This window comes from Rhinopithecus bieti, unplaced genomic scaffold, assembly GCF_001698545.2.
Source record: "Rhinopithecus bieti isolate Rb0 unplaced genomic scaffold, ASM169854v2 scaffold_60, whole genome shotgun sequence".
Lineage (NCBI taxonomy): Eukaryota > Metazoa > Chordata > Mammalia > Primates > Cercopithecidae > Rhinopithecus > Rhinopithecus bieti.
The window spans coordinates 221,590-242,441 of record NW_016803192.1 but is presented as its reverse complement, the minus strand read 5'-3'; the positions used below and the strand labels follow the sequence as shown (position 1 = coordinate 242,441).

Sequence of the window (20,852 nt, the reverse complement as noted above, 5' to 3'; positions counted from 1 at the left end):
TTTTTTTTTTTTTTTTTTTTTTTTTTGCTTTCTGTTTGCTTGGTAAACATTCCTCCATCCCTTTATTTTGAGCCTATATGTGTCTTTGCATGTGAGATGGGTCTCCTGAATACAGCACACCGATGGGTCTTACTCTTTATCCAATTTCCCACTTTATGTCTTTTAATTGGGGCATTTAGCTTACTTACATTTAAGGTTAATATTGTTATGTGTGAATTTGATCCTGTCATTATGATGCTAGCTGGTTTTTTTCCTCATTAGTTCATGCAGTTTTTTCATAGTGTTGATGGTCTTTACAATTTGGTATGGTTTTCTATGGCTGGTGCCAGTTTTTCCTTTCCATATTTAGTGCTTCCTTCAGGAGCTCTTGTAAGGCAGGCTTGATGGTGACAAAATCTCTCAGCATTTGCTTGTCCGTAAAGGATTTTATTTCTACTTTGCTTATGAAGCTTAGTTTGGCTGGGTATGAAACTCTGGGTTGAAAATTCTTTTAAGAAGGTTGAATATTGGCCACCACTCTCTTCTGGCTTGTAGGGTTTCTTCAGAGACATCTGCTGTTAGTCTGATGGGCTTCCCTTTGTGAGTAACCAGACCTTCCTCTCTGGCTGCCCTTACCATTTTTTCCTTCATTTTAACCCTGGCGAATCTGATGAATATGTGTCTTGGGGTTGCTCTTCTTCAGGAGTATCATTGTGATGTTCTCTGTATTTCCTGAATTTGAATGTTGGCCTGTCTTGCTAGTTTGGGGAAGTTGTCCTGGATAATATCCTGAAGAGTGTTTTACAACTTCGTTCCATTCTCTCCATCACTTTCCAGTATACCAATCAAATGTAGGTTTGGTCTTTTCACATAGTCCCATATTTCTTGGAGGCTTTGTTCATTCCTTTTCATTCTTTTTTCTCTGATCTTGTCTTCATGCTTTATTTCATTAAGTTGATCTTCAATCTCTCATATCCTTTCTTCCACTTGATCAATTTGGCTAATGATACTTGTCTATGCTTCATGAAGTTCTCATGCTGTGTTTTTCAGCTCCATGAGGTTATTTATATTCTTTTCTAAACTGGTTATTCTAGTTAGCAATTCCTCTAGCCTTTTTTCAAGGTTCTTAGCTTCCTTTCATTGTGTTAGAACATGCTTCTTTAGCTCAGAGAAGTTTGCTATTACCCACCTTCTGAAGTCCACTTCTGTCAAGTTATCAAACTCATTCTCTGTCCTGTTTTGTTCTCTCACTGGAGAGGAATTGTGATTCTTTGGAGAAGAAGAGGCATTCCAGTTTTGGAATTTTCAGCGTTTTGGAAAATTTGGTTTTCCAAATATGGTTTTCCTCATATTCATGGATTTGTCTACCTTCAGTCTTTGATGCTGGTGACCTTCAGATGGGGTTTTTGTATGGACGTCCTTTTTGTTGATGTTGATGCTATTCCTTTCTGTTAGTTTTCCTTTTAACAGTCAAGACCCTCTGCTGCAGGTCTGCTCGAGTCCCTGTTTGCCTGAGTATGACCAGCGGAGGCTGCAGAACAGCAAATATTGCTGCCTGTTTCTTCCTCTGGAAGCTTCGTCCCAGAGGGGCACCCGCCAGATGCCAGCTGGAGGTCTCCTGTATGAGGTGTCTGTCGATCCCTGTTTGGAGGTACTCCCAGTCAGGAGGCACGGGGGTCAGGGACCCACTTGAGGAGGCAGTCTGTCCCTTAGCAGAGCTCAAGCACTGTCCTGGGAGATCAGCTGCTCTCTTCAGAACCAGCAGACAGGAACATTTAAGTCTGCTGAAACTGCACCCACAGCTGCCCATACCCACAGGTGCTCTGTCCCAGGGAGATGGGAGTTTTATCTATAACCCCTAACTGGGGCTACTGCCTTTCTTTCAGAGATGCTTTGCCCAGAGAGGAGGAATCTAGAAAGGCAGTCTGGCTACAGTGACGTTGCAAAACTGCTGTGGGCTCCACCCAGTTTGAACATCCCAGCAGCTTTGTTTATACTGCAAGGGGAAAACTGCCTACTCAAGCCTCAGTAATGGCAGACGTCCCTCCCTCCATCAAGCTCCAGCATTCCAAGTGAACTTCAGACTGTTGTGCTGGCAACAAGAATTTAAAGCTGGTGGACCTTAGCTTGCTGGGCTCCGTGGGGTGGCACCCTAGCTTCAGCCCCTTTCCAGGGGAGTGAATGGTTTGTCTCGCTGGCATTCCAGGTGCTACTGGGGTATGAAAAAAAAAAAAAAAACTGCAGCTAGCTCGGTGTCTGCCCAAATGGTTGCCCAGTTTTGTGCTCGAAACCCAGGGTCTTAGTGGTGTAGGCACCCGAGAGAATCTCCTGGTTTGCCGGTTGTGAAGACTGAGAGAAAAGCATAGTATCTGGGCCAGAATGCATGTTCCTTACAGCACAGTCCCTCAGGGCTTCCCTTGGCTAGGGGAGGGAGTTCCCCAACCCCTTGCACTTCCTGGGTGAGACGATGCCCCACCCTGCTTCGGCTCGCCTTCCTTGGGCTGCACCCACTGTCTAACCAGTCCCAGTGAGATTAGCCGGGTACCTCAGTTGGAAATGCAGAAATCACCTGCCTTCTGCGTTGATCTTGCTGGAAGATGCAGACGAGAGCTGTTCCTATTCATCTGTCTTGCCAGCCACCCCCAATGCTTCTTATTAACCATACTACCTAGGAACTCCAGTGTGGCAAGGAAAGTCCAAATCATGGAATAGATACTCATGTGAACTAGTGAACATTGCTGTATATGGCCACAAGTCATGTTTCTAATGACCTCCAATTCACAGTATTTCTTCTTAGAGATATAGAGAGTGGAGTGGGGATGGATCCCAGCAGTATTCTACAGAGGGTGCTAGTGACATCCTCTTATGCAAAAGATGTACGTAACTTACTGGGCAAGTTGCAAAGTTTAGAATTACTTTAGAACAGGCAATACTCAAATAGGTGAGGGTTTATCCTTTTACTAGTATATAGTAAACCTTGGAAAATCATGACCAAAGGTATCAATTTTGAACTTAAATTCATGGTTGATAAAATATATTCTCACTTGCTATAAAGCTGCTAGATTTTGAAATTCAATTAAGGAAACATTTTCCAGAGTATATTTCTTAGAGTAGTAATTTTAAGCAAAACTAATAAATGATACCAAAAATCAAAACACAAGTTTTAGAAATACTAGTTTATCCCCTTTAAATAGGCTTCTTCTGTAAAACATGATTTCTCAGAGTTTAATCAGATGTCAGTATCAAGAAGAGGATATGTTATGCAGCATTGCTTAAATACATTGGAACACAGAAAGCTTTACTCTCAGTATAGCTAGTGTTTCAAGGAATATATTGTAAAAAGTGCTAAATTAAAGGATATTTAGAATCTATATAAGCGGCAAGTTACCTATCTGAAATGGCCAGGGAACTGTTATATACAACATACTCTCTAGAGTAATCTTGTTGAAAAGGCAGATGCCGGCTGGGCGCAGTAGCGCACGGCTATAATCCCGGCACTCTGGGAGGCCGAGGCAGGTGGATTACTTGAGGCCAGGAGTTTGAGACCAGCTTGGCCAATATGGCAAAACCCTGTCTCTACTAAAAATACAAAAATTAACCAGGTGTGGTGGCACACACATGTACTCCCAGCTACTCAGGAGACTGAAGCGTGAGAACCGCTTGAACCCTGGAGGCAGAGCTTTCAGTGAGCCAAGATCACGCCACTGCACTCCAACAACAAGAAAGAAAAGATGGACTAGTGTTCAGATGCTTTCCTTGATTCAGAACCGGCATGCCTCTTAAATACTGAATATAGTAACATACACAAAACAGTAATTTAGCTTTTTCATATTTATACATGAACTTAGTATTTGATCTCAGCAAATTTAGAAAAATAATCAGGAGCTTTTGATTTTCCACAAAAAAATTATGAATTGAGAAACCTTGAATTTATTTGATGATTCCAGTTTTGTGTTATTGGTGAAGTTCAGAAACTCATAAACAGTTGATTCCATAGGAAATTCAATTCTTGAAGAGTAGAACTTTGAATTTGCAGGGTGGATATGTGTATTATGAATATGGGTCATACTTTATGCTTATGTAACTGAACATGTAGTTTTACTGGGGCTCTCTTCATTACAAAAATACAACTTATCCTCAATACACAATTTATTGACTACTACAACTTAGCAAAAAATGCTTTGGCTTCATTATTCATTGCAATAAGAAAAATTTGGTGGATTAAAGGTATTGGAAATGAAATTTTAACAGTGATACGAGAATGAAATGGGAGAAGGGAACAATACAGACTTCAATATTATCTGTAATACTCATATTTTTAAAAGTGATGCAAAAATGAAAAAAATGACATTTGCCAGTAATGCAAATGTATCACATAACTATTGCATTACTTTGCTTTTTTAAATTCAAAAAATAATATTACTAACAATTTATACGATCATTCATTCAACAAATACTTGTTGAGAGCCTACTGTGTGATAGGTGCTAGCAATAAAAGATAGTAAAAAAGAGACATCATCCCCACTCTCCTGGAGTTTGTGTTTAGATGTGAAATGCTTGAGATCTTATTTAGAATGTGTAAAAGGACAAAGTGAGGAAATGGGGGTGAATTAACTCATATTGATAATTAAGAGGTAGGGCTAACGTGGGTACTAAATTAGTAAGAAAGGCCTTTCAATACTGAGAGGAGCTGCCTTATTTTTAGTGAAAATTGAGTTGGAAAAAAAATACACACTGGGGCTATGGGCCCCACAGCTAAAGCAGTCTCATGTGGTATTTTATTTTCTCACTGGTTGCAGCTCAAAGTTCACATGCATTTTTCTTTGATTCTCTCTAGTATATGACTGCTGCTGCTCCTATGCAAGGGACCTACATTCCCCAGTACACGCCTGTGCCTCCGACAGCTGTTTCTATTGAAGTAAGTCTATCCCTGTCGAATAAAGAGGTTAGAAGAAATAAATCTCAGTCGCATACACTGTAGTTCCCCCATAACCGTAGGAATCCTCACTTGCAATTTTTGTGCTACTCTAAAATATGACATTGTAAATTCAGTATATGAAAGTATAAACATTTACTTGAATGTGGTTGTGTTTTGCTTTGCACATGCAGTGAGGTCATCTGCTACAGAGGCACAACAGGAATCTCTTGATGGGAGTCTCTTTCATATTTAGAGAAAATTCCAGAAACCAAATCACAACTCCAACAATTTTAATCACGAATACTTATAAAAGGGAAAAAGTTTGCAACTATGTGAATGAACTAGTTCTTTAATGCCTTGTTCCTCAAAGAGTGGTTCCTAGACCAGCATCATTATATCCCTTGAGAGCTTGTTAGAAATGCAGACTTGCTGGGCATGATGGCATGCACCTATAATCCTAGCTACTTGAGAGGCTGAGACAGGAGGATCTCTTGAGACCAGAAGTTCGAGACCAGCCTGGGTGAAACAGTGAGACCCTGTCAGAAGGAAGAAAGAAAAGAAATGTAGACTCTTAGGTACTATCCAGACCTACTGCATCTGAATTTGCATTTTAAGATGATCACTCAGTGATCCAAATGCACGTTAAAAATTTGAGAGGCACTGGACTAATGCACTGGTTCTCAAACTTTTCTGCACATTGAAATTATTTGGAGAGCTTTAAAAAATATTGATTCCTGGGTCTTATTCCCACAGATTATGAATTTGACTGGAGTATAGACTGAACATCATTTTTTTTTTTTTTTTTTGTATTTTTAGTAGAGACGGGGTTTCACCAGGTTGGCCAGGCTGGTCTTGAACTCCTGACCTCAGGTGATCCACCCGCCTAGGCCACCCAAAGTGCTGGGATTACAGGCATGAGCCACTGTGAACATCATATTTTTAAAAGACCTTAGATGATTCTAATATGTACCCAAAGACTAGAAATCATTGCTCTAGGCGATGAACCTGCACAGGCTTGCAGCTTCTTACAGACAAGAAAGAAGTTGTACAAGTCTTATTGCTGTGAATATCATGAATGATGATGTCAGCTTGTCCTTCATGGAAGTTTTGCTGCATTCATTCTCTCTTTCCATTGGGATAAATCTATGCCCTCTACACATCATTTTACTGGACAGAGCCATAAACCACATAGAAATGGAGAGGGCACAGAGCTATGCAGACGGTGGTAAAACAGTTAGATATGTATATTCTTTGCTCTGGTTCTAGCCATTACTTTTTTATTGCCCTTCTTTCCCCTCTCCTGCTGCACATGTGCATTATGGTCACCTACATTCCTTCTCATCAGCTGGGAATCCCCTGCAGTTGATGTCTTTGCTACTCCATTTGTTGGCAAGCAACTGCTATGTTGGTACCACTCCATATAAAAATCCACCAAGACTCTCAATCTCAGAGATTGAGGGAGACCTTTACAGACTAGTTATGTAGCTTAGGAAATCAAGGAGTTCCAATTGTTAAATCTTTCATGTGTTCCAGACCTATAGGTCTCAAAGAATGTGTCATCTTAAACAGTTTTGTCTTTTCAGAATTTCAAGAATATATGATTAAATTTCACATTCTTTGCTATATTTAGCTATCAAAAAGCACCTATGCCATGAGAAAATAGGCACTTTAAGTGTAAACTTCTGCCACATATTTTCATTTCTCTGTGTACACCAAAAACATATACATAAAACTTGACCATTTTGATGATTATGAGACATTTAACAGTGTGGCTTATTGGAAACAGTCTAATTATAGTTATATTTAGGGATTAAAAAGAAATATTTCACTGAGAAAAATATAAATATACTCTGATATATTGCCTTGAACCAGTGATTATGAGGAAAAGCGTTAATTAAAACACTCTCTATAAAGTAAAGGTGGGAGGTGTCAAAAAATAAATAATACCAAATAGTGAATTAGGAAAGAAAAGATAGAATAAATATAGAGAGAATTTTCAAATTCTAAAGAAGAAATTTAGGGAATCTCAGTGACAGATTACTTGACATCACTGCAGGTATCCATGACTACAAATAAAACCAGGAAAATTTATCAAGATAGGTGCTCTTCTTAGGCCTAGTAACAACCAAATACAATCACCTAACAACCAAATAAAATCACCTATGCCTCTCTGGAATCCAAAATTATATTCTTGATTGTGACCAATTCCAGAAATTCACTCTTGCCAGCATCTGTGAGAAACAAAAAATAGAAAGGGTGAAGGAAAAGCAAACCAAAATTAAGGACAAGTTTTGTTGTTGTTTTCTTAAAACTTCTTGGTGACTGTCAGTTCATATACCAGAAAACAAAGCAAAACAAAACAAATTACTGAAGAGAAAACCTACTTAATAGCATCCTTTTAAAAGATTTCCAAACTTTGATGTATATTTTTATTAAGATCAGTTTCCATTGTCATCCCAAAGAATATAGACATGATACAGTGAAATATGCCAGGAAAATAATGTTTGAACGTACAAGTTTTTATAGGAATCCTGAATGAGGATAAATTGTTATTTATTGTGGATAAATGTGCGAACCTGGTTTAAAAGTTCCAAGTATAGGCAAAATTATTTTCTGACCACTTAACTACTCCAACAACTTCTAATGGCAAGGTTTCTTAGTGCCACATTAGGATGAATTACTTAGCCCTTATCTAAATGTGCTCTCTGGGAGTCCTCTGAGTACCTATTGTGACTTCACGTAGCTGAGAGCATCTCTACTTAAGCCAATTAGAAGAGGGGTACTTACCGCCTATCTAGAGAGGGCCCTTTGCTGAAAGTAAGGCTTTTATGTTCTTATTTCCCTCCTTAGGGTGTTGTTGCTGATACCTCTCCCCAGACAGTGGCACCTTCATCCCAGGACACCAGTGGTCAGCAGCAACAGATAGCAGTGGACACATCCAACGAACATGCACCTGCATATTCTTACCAACAGTCTAAGTAAGTCTGGGCTGTGCTAAGCTCTTTTCCTCGAGATCAGCCATCTTGACATCACTCTCTCATGTTGTATCTGTTAGCTTTTGCTGAAATACAAACCATCCCAAACTTAGCAACAAGCATTTATTTAGCTCATGATTATGTGGGTTTGAAATTTGGGCCAACTTTGGGTGGATGGTTCTTCTGATCTTGACAGGAATGAAACATCTAGGAACAGCTGCTGATTATCTATGCATCTCTGCTTCTGGGTGTTGCTAGCTATTGGATGTGTGATGGAAGTGACCGGGCCATATGCTTCTGATCCTCCAGCAGGCTAATGCACATGGAAGTCTCAGAATTTCAAGAATAGTAAAGAACAAGCCCAAATATACAAGCATTCTTCAATTCTGTTTGTAGCTAATTTTGTAATATGTCATTAGCCAAAGCAAGTCACTTGGCCAAACAGTCAATGTAGCAGTTCACTTTGAAAATGCTTGATATAGAGAGAGGCACTGCAGCCATTTAAAAAAATCTACCATATTTATTATTGGAAAAATTATACTATTCCTAACCTGAAACTGAATAGAGAGCCTGCATTTTAGTCTCAGTCTCCTTACTCTTAAATGAAGACAGTAGCACTCCCCCTTGTAGGGTTGCTTTGAATGCAAAGTTAAATGTCCATGAAAAAGGGTATTGTAAGATATCAAGCAATAGAAAATATAGTCTTATTCAGGAATAAAATGGCAAGGATTTTCAGAATTACTCTTGAAAATCCTTAAATCACCCATAATGCAAAGTACATTTGGCTTTGTGTTGAGTAAACATTTGGCAAACTTTGGTAAAGTTTGAGGGCTGTTTATTGAAACCAAAAGAACTTACAAAAGGAAAGTCTGTATACAGGTGTCTGGGCATGCAAACTATTCAACTTTGTAGATAGCAATAAAATCCCTGATGAATACAGAATCCCCAGACAATCCTGCCTATCTACAGAGTGCTGCTCCATTATTTAAAATAATAAATTTTCTTCTTAAAGAAAAAGTTTATTCTGATATTTGTTAAAACATTAAGAAATACTTTATTTATTAGGTTGGTACAAAAGTAATTGCGGTTTTTGCCATTAAGAACTATAGGTATTAGGCTGGGCGCGGTGGCTCACGCCTATAGAACTATAGGTATTAGGCTGGGCACGGTGGCTCACACCTATAATCCCAGCACTATGGGAAGCCGAAGCAGGCGGATCATGAGGTCAGGAGATAGAGACCATCCTGGCTAACACGGTGAAACCCCGTCTCTACTAAAAATACAGAAAACTTAGCTGGGCATGGTGGTAGGCACCTGTAGTCCCAGCTACTTGGTGGGGCTGAGGTAGGAGAATGGCATGAACCTGGGAGGTGGAACTTGCAGTGAGCAGAGATCGTGCCACTGCACTCCAGCCTGGGCAACAGAGTGAGACTCCATCTCAAAAAAATAATAATAAAATAATAAAAAAATAGGTATTAAAATGATTGCAATAGGGGAAGAGAGAACATGCTCAATTCAGAATACAGCAAAGACACCTGGGGATTTGTAGCCAACAAGCCGAGTGAGGGGGTCAGTGAGTGGAGAATTACTAAGAGAAGACATCAAGAACAGGAGAATTACTGCTAAACTAACTTGACAGGCTTTTTGCTGAAGGCAGATCAAGGAATGATAACATCAAATGGAGGGGATGAGAAAAGTGATCAGATATTGAGGGTAGTCATATCAACCATAGGCTATTCTCTTTAAACTGACTTAGTAAGATTCTTGCTAAAACTAGACTATAAAGAACTGGCAAGAATGGGGGCAAAAGTCTATGCCTACTCAAGATGGGGCCTCAGAGTAGCCTGACTAAAAGTTGAGCAAGAAGAGAATCTTTGTCACTTTTAAACCTCAATATACGTTGTTTGCTTTACAAATTTAATTTCTAAAGTCAGCTTTACAAATTAAATTTGCTCAGAATATGACTTAACCTTACAAATATAAGGTATTATGATTGCCATTATTAATATCAATAATGACTTTCAGAAAAGATTGTTACTGAGTAAAGCAGTATGTTATTAATTTACTGTGTGAATCACTTTTATGTGCAAAACTAATACAGTGGTAGACTCTGGAACTCCAGTCCAAGCATATTGAAATTTTTTTTCAGCCTGGTCAATGGGTTATATGTGAGAAAAGAAGCAGATGTTGGCTATGTGTAAAGCATAGCAAGAGACATTGGTGGGAGATGAGAAATACTGTGGATAATGGGAAATTTTATGTGACCGTTTGACTGAGCCACAGGGTGCCCATGTATTTGGCCAAATAATATTTCTGGGTATGTCTGTGAAGGTGATTTTGGATGAGATTAATATTTGAATCAGTTAAAGCAGATTTTCCTCCCCCCTGTGGGAGACTTCCATCCAATCAGTTGAAGCCCTTAATAAAGCAAAAAGATTGAACCTCTCATGAATGAGTAAGAAGGAACTCCTGCTGCTTGACTGCTAGAGCTAGAACACTGGTCTTTTCCTGCCTTTGGACTTGAACAAAAATATTGGCTCTTCTTAGATCTTGAGCCTGCCAGCTATAGAACTAGAATTTACATCAACTCTTTCAGTTCTCAGACTTTCAGACTCAAACTAGAATTACACTATTAACTCTTCTGGGTCTCCAGTCTGCCAACTGCAGATCATTGCAGATCATCAGACTTCTCAGTCTTAATAATTGTACAAGCCAGTTTATTTTGTAAAATCTCTGTATCTCTCCTCTTTCTCCCTCTCTCATGTGTATGTGTGTGTGTATATATATATGTACATGCACACACATACAGTAACTTCTGAAATTGGTTTTCTGATCTGATTAGGTTTAAAACTAATGACTCTATTTCTAGTAGTAAAGAGAGCATTTATATTCCATGACATGATCTGGCAATGGAAATATGCAAAATATCTTAATTAGATACTCCTAATCAACCATTTATAAGAAGCAAGGAGATGGGTGACTATGTATATGACATTTTCAAACATTTTTGCAAAATTAATGAATATGATTGTCTGATTGCTCCTAATGTCACTAGACATAGTGAGGAAAGAAGAAGATGCATTCAGGGATTCAATTTTCAGCTTAAACACAGTATAAATGACTTGAAAAAGCCCTTTATTTCCTGGAGCCACATGGCTGAGATTGCTGAAAATCAAACCCAGAATCTCATCCTATGACAGACTGAGTTACAACAGAGGTTGAATTCCTAATTTCATGAGTATCTACTGTTAAAGTGAAGGTATTGATTGGGAAAAAGTGGGATCTTGTAATTGTCATGGATATATGGGGGAAAAAAATCTAATCAAGCTGGGGACAGTGAGTCTCTAAATATGATGAGTATTCTTTGCCAGTGGAAGAAGCCTCCCCATGTCCAGTGACAGTGGCTTCTCCACTACAATTGGGAGTGATTTTTAACCCTGCATTGCCTGAAAAAACTGGAATGGCCTCCTCTGAGTCAGTTGTCATGTAAGACAAAGCTGAGTCCTCTTAGGACTCACCTCCACCACCCCTCTTCACTTCTAGATCTATAACTAGGCTCAAGTCTAGCAAGCCCCTAAAGGTGAGGTGCAAAATATCACCTATAAGGAGGTGCACTACACTTCAGAAGAACTACTTAGATTTTTACTTTATACAGACAGAAATTCATGGAACATGTGTGGAAATGGATATCAAGGATGTGACATAATAATGGAACATAACGTTGGATCAGCCCAAAGTAATTGACATGGGCTCACTAAGCATAGATTCTGCAATTAATGTTGCAACTCAAGAAGTTATAAAGACTCTAATAGCTTAGCTGGTTGATGAAAACATGGGTCAAGAGATGACCCACAGTGAGCTAGTTGGAAATGCTAGCCCTACAGGAAGAGATTCAAAGGCTTAGAGAGATTTTAATATTAGAGTGGGTTTATCATTTAAGATCTACTCACCTACAGTGGGAGGGTCCAGAAGACATTTCACCACAACTATAAGAAATACATGTGTGAGGGGAGCCTTGGCATCCTTGAATAACTCTGTAATTGCTCTTCTCTGTAGCCCAGAACTTACAGTGGGAACTATAGTCACTGAATTGGGAAACCTAAATGCAATTAGAGTGATTGGACCCTGAGTGATTGGGGCCAGGTGGCAACATTCAATCACCAAAAGCGAGGTTGGCATGGTTACTGTAGAGGACAGAAGAGTTAAAACAGCAATCAGAATTGTCTGGCTCATGCAGACTTATGACATTGGCTGGTTGATCGTGGTGTTCCTAGAAGTGAAATACATAGAAAGTCTGCCAAATTCTTATTTGGCTTATATAAGCAGAAAAGTTCTAGGTCAGGTGAATAAATGTCTAACTTGAATCATAAAGAGAGAGATTCATGGCACTTCAATCAATTCCCAGACTTGAGCCAGTTTACAGACCCAGAGTCCATTGACTGAAAAGGAGATTGGGTTTCCTCAAAGAAAGACACTGATAAACTATCAAAGATGTATACTGTTAATTTTTCTCTCAGCCTTCCCAAAAGGGACCTATTGCCTCTGACTAAAGAAAAGAAAAAATCAGATCTTGCAGAGTCTATTGGACAACTGACATTAATTCCAAGAGACCTAAAATGGCACCATAGTGCACCAGAGTATAGACATACAGATGTCAGGTAATCAATGGAGTTTTAGCTCAGGTCCTTCTCACAGTGGATTCCATTAATCCCCAAGCCTATCTTGTGGTTGTTTCTTTAGTTCTAGAATGCTCAGTAACTTGCAGAGTCCCCACATTGGTTCCCTGACTTGCAGAATAAGGACCTTTATGGTGGAAAAGGCAAAATGGAAGACACAGGAACTGTTTCTACATAGGAAAATAGTAAACCAAATTCAATAATGCATTTCCAGAGGACTGCGAAAATTAGTGCTACTGTCAAGAACTTGAAACATGCAGTGTCGATTTCCATTATAACGCCATTTAACTTGCCCATTTAGCTTGTGCAAAAGACAGATGGAACTTAGAGAAGGACAGTAGGTTATTGTAAGTATATTGCATTAGTCTGTTTTCATGCTGCTGATAAAGACATACCCGAGACTGGGTAGAAAAAAAGATTAATTGGACTTACAGTTCCACATGGCTGGGGAGGCCTCAGAATCATGGCGGGAGGTGAAAGGCAGTTCTTATATGACTGCAACAAGAGAAAATGAAGAAGATGTGAAAGCAGAAACCCTGGATAAAACCATCAGATCTCATGAGATTCATTCACTACCATGAGAACAGTATGGAGGAAACCACCCCTACGATTCAAATTCTGTCTCACTGGGTCCCTCCCACAACACATGGAAATTATGGAAGTACAGTTCCAGATGAGATTTGAGTGGGAACACAGAGCCAAACAGTATCACATACCCAGGTGATGAGTTCAATGACAGTGGCTGTATCAAATGTGGTTTCATTGCTTGTGCAAATTAACACACCCCTTGGAACCTGTTAGACATCTGTTGATCTGGTACATTCTTTTATTTCTCCATTACTGTCAATAAGAACCACCAGAAACAGTTTGTTTTCAGCTTTCAAGGCCACCAATATACCTCCAATATCCTACCTCAGGAGTATATTAGCCTAGGCCATAATTTAGTTTGCATGGATCTTGATGGTCTCTCCCTTCCACAGGATATCATACTGACCCATTACATTCATGACACTATGCTGACTAGACTTAATGAGCAAGTAGTAATAACTACTCTAGACTTATTAGTAGAACATTTGTGTGTCTGAGACTGGTAAATAAATTCAACAAAAATTCAAGGAACTTCTGTCAGTGATTTCTAGAGGTCCAGTGTGGTAGGGTTTGTGAAAATACATCTCTAAGGATGAAAGATAAGTTTAATCCTGTTGCATCTAGTATCTCCTATCACCAAAACAAGCACAATGCTGAGTGGCTTCTTTGGATTTTAGAGGCAGTATGTGGGTATGTGACTCTCACTCATCTATTGAGTGACACAAAGAACTGCTAGTTTTAAATGGGACTCAGAATAAGAGAAGGTTTCACAACAGGTCCAGGCTGCAATGGAAGCTGCTGTGTCACTTGAGTCATATAATTCAGCAGATCCAATGGTGTTTGAAGTGTCAGTTGCGAATAGGGATGCTGTTTGGAGGTTTTGACAGGCTCTTATACGTAAACTGCAGTGAAGGCCCTTAGGATTTTGGGGCAAAGCCTTGCCATCTCTATCAATAACTACTTTCCTTTTGAGAAATAGCTCTTGGCTTGCTACTGGGCCTCAAGAGAAACTGAACACTTAACTATATGCAATCAAGTTACCATGTGAACTGAGCTACCTGTCATGAACTGGGTGTTATCTGACTCACCAAGCCATAAAGATGGGCATGCAGTACTCCATCATAAAATGGAAGTGGTATATACATGATCAGGCTTGAGCAGACCCTGAAGGCACAGAAAGCTACATGCAAAAGTGGCCCAAATATCCATGTTTCCCATTCCTGCTATCCTGCCTCTTCAGGTCTAGCTTATAGGCGGCTCTGCATGATACGCAGGTACAACCAACAGTGAGCAGCTGAGGCACTGTAGTCTCTTTCTGGATCATTCGTGAAGGACAGTGGCGAAGTGAAATCCTTTCATCGAGTAGAACTTATATCAGTGCATCTGGCTGTTCACTTTGCTTGGAAGGAAAAATGGCCAGAAGCATGATTATATACTTAATCATGGGCTATATCCTATACTTAATCATGGGCTATATCCAAGAGTTTGGTTGGATGGTCAGGGACTTGGAAAAAAATGTGATTGGGAAATTGGTGACAAAGAAATTTGTGGAAAAGGTATGTGAACATCTTATGAATAATAAATAGAAGATATTGATAGTCCATGTAAATGTCCATCATAGGACCACCTCCACAGAGAATTTTGATAATCAAGATATAAGATTAATATGTGTCTGTGAATGTGAGTCAGCCTCTTTCCTCAGCCATTCCTGTCATTGCCCAATGGACTCATGAACAAAATGGCCATGGTTACAGAGATGAAGTTTATGAGATCAGCAACATGGACTTTTGTTCACCAAGGAAAATCTGGCATAGGCACTGCTGAGTGCCCAATGTGCCAGCAACATATCCCTGATATGGCACCATTCTCTGAGGTGATCAGCCAGCTAACTGGTACTAGGATGATTACGTTGCACTACTTCCATCATGAAAGGGGCAAGATTTTCTTCTTACTAGACAACAAACTTACTTTGGATGTGGAATTGCCTTTCCTATACATGTTTCTGCCAAAACTACCGTCAGTAAACTTAAAGAATGCTTTATCCACCATCATATTATTCTACACGACATTGCTTCTGATCAAGGAACTCATTTCACAGCAAATAAGGCATGGCAATGGGCCCACGCTCATAGAATTCACTGGTCTTGCTATGTTCCCCACCACCACGAAGCAGCTGGCTTGACAGACAGTGGAATGTCCTTTTGAAGACTCAATTACAGTGCTAGCTAACTGGCAACACTATGCAGGGATGGGTGAAGGATTTCTGAAAGGCTGATGTGCTTCGAATGAGTACCCAATATACATACATGGTGCTGTTCTCCTACAGCCAGGTTTCATGGGTCCAGAAATTAAAAGGTAAAAATGAGAGTGGTACCACTAATACCCTTAGTGACTCACTAGCAAAATTTTTGCTTCCTGTACCCATGACATTATGTTCTGCTGGCCAAGAGACCTCAGGAGGAATGCTAAGGGAAGAATGCTTCCACCAGGAGAGACAACAATAATTCTACTGAACCAGAAGTTAATACTGCCGCTCAGCCACTTTGGACTCCTCATGTTTCCAAATCAACAGGCAAATAAGGGAGTTACTGTGCTGGCTGGAGTGATTAATCCTGACTAACAAAGGGAAATTGGACTACTACTCTACAGTGGAGGTAAGGAAGAGAATATCTGGAATACAGGAGATCCCTTAGTGTGTCTCTTAGTATTACCATGCCCCGTGATAAAGGTAAATGGAAAATTACAATACAATCCAAACAGGACTACTCAATCCAATGGCCAGATTGTTCAGGAATGGAGGTTTGGGTCACCCCCTCCAAAGAAGCATGACCAGCTGAAGTACTTGCTGAAGGTGAAGGGAACATAGAATGGATGGTGAAAGAAGATTATTTTAAATATCAGCTATGACCAGCTACAGCAATAAAGACTGTAATTGCCATCAGTATCTCCTTACCTTTTCATGAATACATTTGTGTGTGTATGTTTATATATTAACATATATATTAAGCAAATATCTTTTCTTACTCTCTTATGTATAATTGTATATTGACTTCATATCATAGTATTTAATCATTGTTCATTTTACATCAGTATTTAAGTTACAGAATATCAAAGAGGAGAGTAAATGTCACTCAAAGACTTTACCTCTATTTCTGTGAAAGGGGTTAGTGTGTTTTCAGTCATATGTAGGATAATTGTGTCATGTTATAAGGAATCATGTCCTTTTTATTGATGCAGATGAATGCCAAGTTGACAAGAAGTTAACTTGTGATAGTTAATTTTATGTGTCAATTTGACTGGACCATGGCATACTCATATAGTCAAACATTTTTTCCGGGTGTGTCTGTGAGGCTGCTTTTGGATGAGATTAACATTTGAATCAGTGGACTGAGTAAAGCAGGTGGTCTTCCCCAGTGTGGCAGGTCCTTGTCCTATCAGTTGAAGACCTGAACAGAACAAAAAGTTGAGCCTCCTCTGAATAAAAGAAAACTCCTGGCTGACTGATTAAGCGAGAACATCGGTCTTTTCCTGCCTTTGGATTTGAACTGAAACATTGGCTTTTCTTGGGTTTGAGCCTGCCAGCTCTGGGACTTAAATTCATATCATGAGCTTTCCTGGTTCTCAGGCTGTCAGACTCAACTGGAACTACGCTATCCGTATTGGCTCTCCTGGGTCTCCAGATTGCTGACCACAGATCTTGGAGCAAATTTTTAATAATAAGTCTCTCCTATTTCTGTTTCTTTAAGAAAATTCTCACTAATGTACTGTTTGCCAGAAACACCTCTCAAGACTCAGTGAGTAGGTGAAACTGGCTTTGGTTGTGCCAAAGCACAATAAGGAAATGAATGATTCTAGAACCAAGCTAACAGTTTAATGATGTCTGGATAAATGGAAAAAAATACTTTCATTTATCCAATCAACAATTAATGATTGAGCACCTACTATGTGACAGGCAGCATTCTAGGTGCAAGGGAAAAACTAATGAAAGAGGCCAATCCCTCCTGCACTCTCTTGGAGTTTCCTTTTAGTAATAGACTTAGAATCAATGGATCAATCAGAAAATAATCAAAAAGAGAGCTACAAAGCAGATTATTTTAAAAGACTATTTTGATACGAAGTGACCGAGTACCTAAGATTAGGTATCAAAGGAAGCCTGTCTATACAGTCTCCAGATCTGAAAGACAATTAGAAGCTAATCATGGAGAGATTGGGAGAAAAATTATTTTAAGCAGATGAAACAGGAAGTTCAGAGGCCCTGAGGGGCCACCTGAGGCATGAATGTCCTGAACTAGAGGGGAAAGTAACAGGAGATAAATCAAACAGGCCAGCTGTTATCGAGTCTTTGGCCCTTGGCTACTTGGCTTTGTTTCCAGTGATTATACTTTGTTATATTCTAAGTGAGCTGGGAAACTTTTGATTTAAACATTAATGACTCTATTACCAATGGATGCTAGGTAAAGAGGAGCATGTTTCAAGGATGGATTTCAGAAATTTCAGAATGCAAATTTTTCCCCTTCTTGCAACTGTCCAGAATCTCCTTCTCTCCCTGCCTGATTAAAGAAGTTTTAGTTGCTTCCAGTTGTGAACCTCCAGGGAATTGCGCTCTTCTCGCTCAAGGCTGTCCCTACCCAGGTGTAAGTCACCTTTGTCTGGTCATTGTATGATGTGGTGGGGAAGCAGGTGTTTGCCTGATCCAAAAAGAGCATCTCTGCCTCTAATGGATTCTGGTGACAGTCTCCCCATCACCTCCATACGCAGGTCCAACTTCACTTGTGGTACCAGCATCACGCCAGGTACTGTACTAGGAGACAGGATCCCTGCCCTCCAAGGCTTACAATCCAGTACATGATTTAGATCTACATGTGAATTATCTATATCCATATCTACATCTAGCTATCTATGTACTACAATGAAGAAAATGAAAATAACTCTCCTCAAAAGTACTGCAGTGATAGAATGCACATCATTTTTCTTTTCTGGCTGGATAAACATTAATGGAAGTTTGGGCAACTGGATCTGGGTCTTATGGGAAAAAGCAACGTTCTAGGCAGAATAACAGTTTGACCAAAGTCCATAGGTGGGAAAGCTCAGAGTATTTATCTGAGAAATGAGGCAGACGAATAGAACAGTATGAAAAGGCAGAATTTACCCAGATTCTAGTATCATGTGTTATACTGAGGTGCTTGGACAGCATTTGCTTTGTTCTAGGACTGCGATTCCAGCTGAAGTAGACAAGGCACTTGGAAGCATTGAAAATCCCCAGTCCTATTATTTCAATTATTCACACAGGAGGAGGTAAAGGTCTGAAGTATGATGGTAGTGGGTATGATGGTGAGGTAGGGAAGTCTAATAGGGAGAGACCAAAGAAAAGAAAGAAAAGACAAGACTTAAAATTCCAAGCAAAACAATGACGTTATTGATGCCATTAACAGAGGCAGATGAGCTAAAAGCCCAGGAAGGCCTGATTTTTGGAGAAAGACAAGGAATCTAATTATTGTGAATGTAACTTGGAACATGAAATATTTCAGTGGTGTGACATGTGAAAAGTGTGGCATGTGAAGACCACTTACATTGCCCTATGGACATTAAACCTGGAGAAAATTTTAACAGGTCCTGCTTATATTCTCTTCTTTGATATTATACAAAGTGCTAGAAGTTTTTGACTTAAAACAACAATAGCATCACAAAATAGAATGAAACCAAATGAATAATCTAAATAAAATAAATTTGTGAATGGCAATCACTCCTGTAAATTTGTAAACAGGAATAATTAATGTGACTCTAAGTTTGTATCAATTTTAGCCACAGTAAGACATGAGAGTCTTCACAGTCATTCAAGGAAGACATTAGTAATTCAGCTTAGCTTTTGGGTCATAAAAACTCGGTTTCTTTTCATTGGTAACCATCACTGGGAAAAGTTTGAGGGATGCAAGAGCACCCACGGAGGCACTTTGTAAATATGTAACAAGCATTGATGAGAAAGTAGACACAACACAATTTATACAGTTTGCTCTGTATGCTTGAAGTCCCAGTTCTGTTTTTAGAAAGAACCTGACCCTGTCTTACATGAAAAATTCACTCAGGTTAGATTTGACCATTTTCTAGAGGTAGGGTGATGTTATCCTCACAGAAGTCACCAGAAAATTATTCAACAACAGTCCAATTTTGAGATCAAGCTCAAACAACGTCCTAAAGTTAGTCATATGCTACAAATTTCCCCACATTTTTAATATTTTTTAAAGCTTTTTTATTGAAAAAAATTATAGACAGGGTCTCACTCTGTCACCTAGTCTGAAGTGCAGCAGTGCAAGTTGTCCAATCGTGGCTCACTACAACCTCGAACTCTTGGTCTCAAGTGATCCTTCCTTCTCAGCCTCCCAAGTAGCTATGATTAGGCACCTTCTATTTTGCCTGATTTTTCCCCACATTTTTATTGTATCCTTCCCTTTTCTTGTAAAGTGTAGACTATGTCTAAAATAATGTAACCAATCCACATTACCTTAAATACTCCAAGTTTCACAAATGGCAGCTCATTTCCAGCATCATTATGCTAATTAACATGCTACTACTTTCATCAGGCAGCCCATTTCTAACAATCATTATGTTAATTGAGATACAATAGCTTTAAGTACTTGTACAAACCTCTGGCCTTTCTCATTAAATGCTAGCTGACCTCCTGTGGGGTGTGAAATTCTGATTAGGGCAGCCAGTGTTCCTGAAAAGTAGCTTAACCCATTATACATACATTTAACATCACAATTGTCTACCCTAAAGACATTGTCAAGTACAGACTTCACAACAGATGGTTTAAAGGAAGAGTTTGAGAAATATAAATGATGTGCCTATGGATTAAGGGACTATATTTGGGATACATGTTGGCAAATATTAAATATTCCAAATTCCACATTTCAAGGTAAATCAAAAGACTTCACATTGTAGTATTTATGGAGTTTTCTTTCTCCCATTGTTAAAAGAGGCTACTTGAGGGATAAAAGACTACATATAGGGCATAGTGTTTACTGCTCAGGTGACAGGTGCACCAAAATCTAAGAATTCATCACTATAGAATTCATTCATGTAACCAAAACCACTTGTACTCCAAAAACTATAATAATAATAATAATAAGAGGCTACTAATGCAAAAGGATTCCAGGTTCTAATCAGAGAAGGAGGAAATAACTGTGGTTTATTTTGGAAATTCTATGAGCATTCCAATTCCCACCCAAGTTATCTGTTTTCCTTTGTGCTATGTAGGAAACCTTAAAAATAACTAGATCTGAAAAGTATGTCTTCAATCAAAGTTAAATTGTAATATGTGGAATCAGAAGTCCTTGGTTCAGATTCCACCTTTACCACTCCCTAGTTATCACTAAGCCCTTTGGAGCCTCATTTTATTCTTCTCTACAGCGGGAGGATTACATCAGTGTTCTCCAAAGAGTGTTAATTAGGTCTCTAGTGCTGAGGGAGGATTTGCCACTGTGCCCTGGAGTTGGGGTGGGGAAGTACTTTCTGGTCAAATTATGTTGGGATACACTGGTTTAAACTAAGTGAAATAGTTTGCTTGTTTCAAAGTCATAAAAATACTAATTGACATGACCTCCTGGAGTGTCAGATAAATACAGCAAATGTTTTACTTCCAGAAAGATTAAGATGTGTGATGCCTTCCTCTCAGGGAATTCTAAGAGGCTTTTAAAATTATTGTTTTAATTAAATTAT

The 20,852-nt window shown here is 39.2% G+C and overlaps 1 protein-coding gene and 1 long non-coding RNA gene across 11 annotated transcripts in view; one reads left to right on the top strand and one right to left on the bottom strand.

Moving 5' to 3' along the window:
- Nucleotides 1-20,852, top strand: part of RBMS3 (RNA binding motif single stranded interacting protein 3) — a 763,768-nt gene that overhangs the window by 737,593 nt on the left and 5,323 nt on the right. For 5 of the 9 annotated variants that reach the window (XM_017868338.1, XM_017868350.1, XM_017868345.1 and 2 more), the window contains 2 exons: nt 4,817-4,897; nt 7,748-7,875. In XM_017868338.1, the coding sequence (XP_017723827.1) occupies nt 4,817-4,897; nt 7,748-7,875 (209 nt within the window). Of the gene's footprint in view, nt 1-4,816; nt 4,898-7,747; nt 7,880-20,852 lie in introns of those variants that run through there. The other 4 variants (XM_017868366.1, XM_017868341.1, XM_017868360.1 and 1 more) reach the window with 1 other exon arrangement.
- Nucleotides 4,822-13,019, bottom strand: LOC108527233 (uncharacterized). 2 transcript variants are annotated; one of them, XR_001884752.1, is made up of 3 exons: nt 12,981-13,019; nt 7,058-7,128; nt 4,822-4,909 (listed from the first exon to the last, which is right to left on the bottom strand). It is a non-coding gene; the product is annotated as an uncharacterized LOC108527233 (long non-coding RNA). The 2 variants fall into 2 exon arrangements; XR_001884757.1 differs by lacking the exon at nt 4,822-4,909 and adding an exon at nt 5,393-5,433.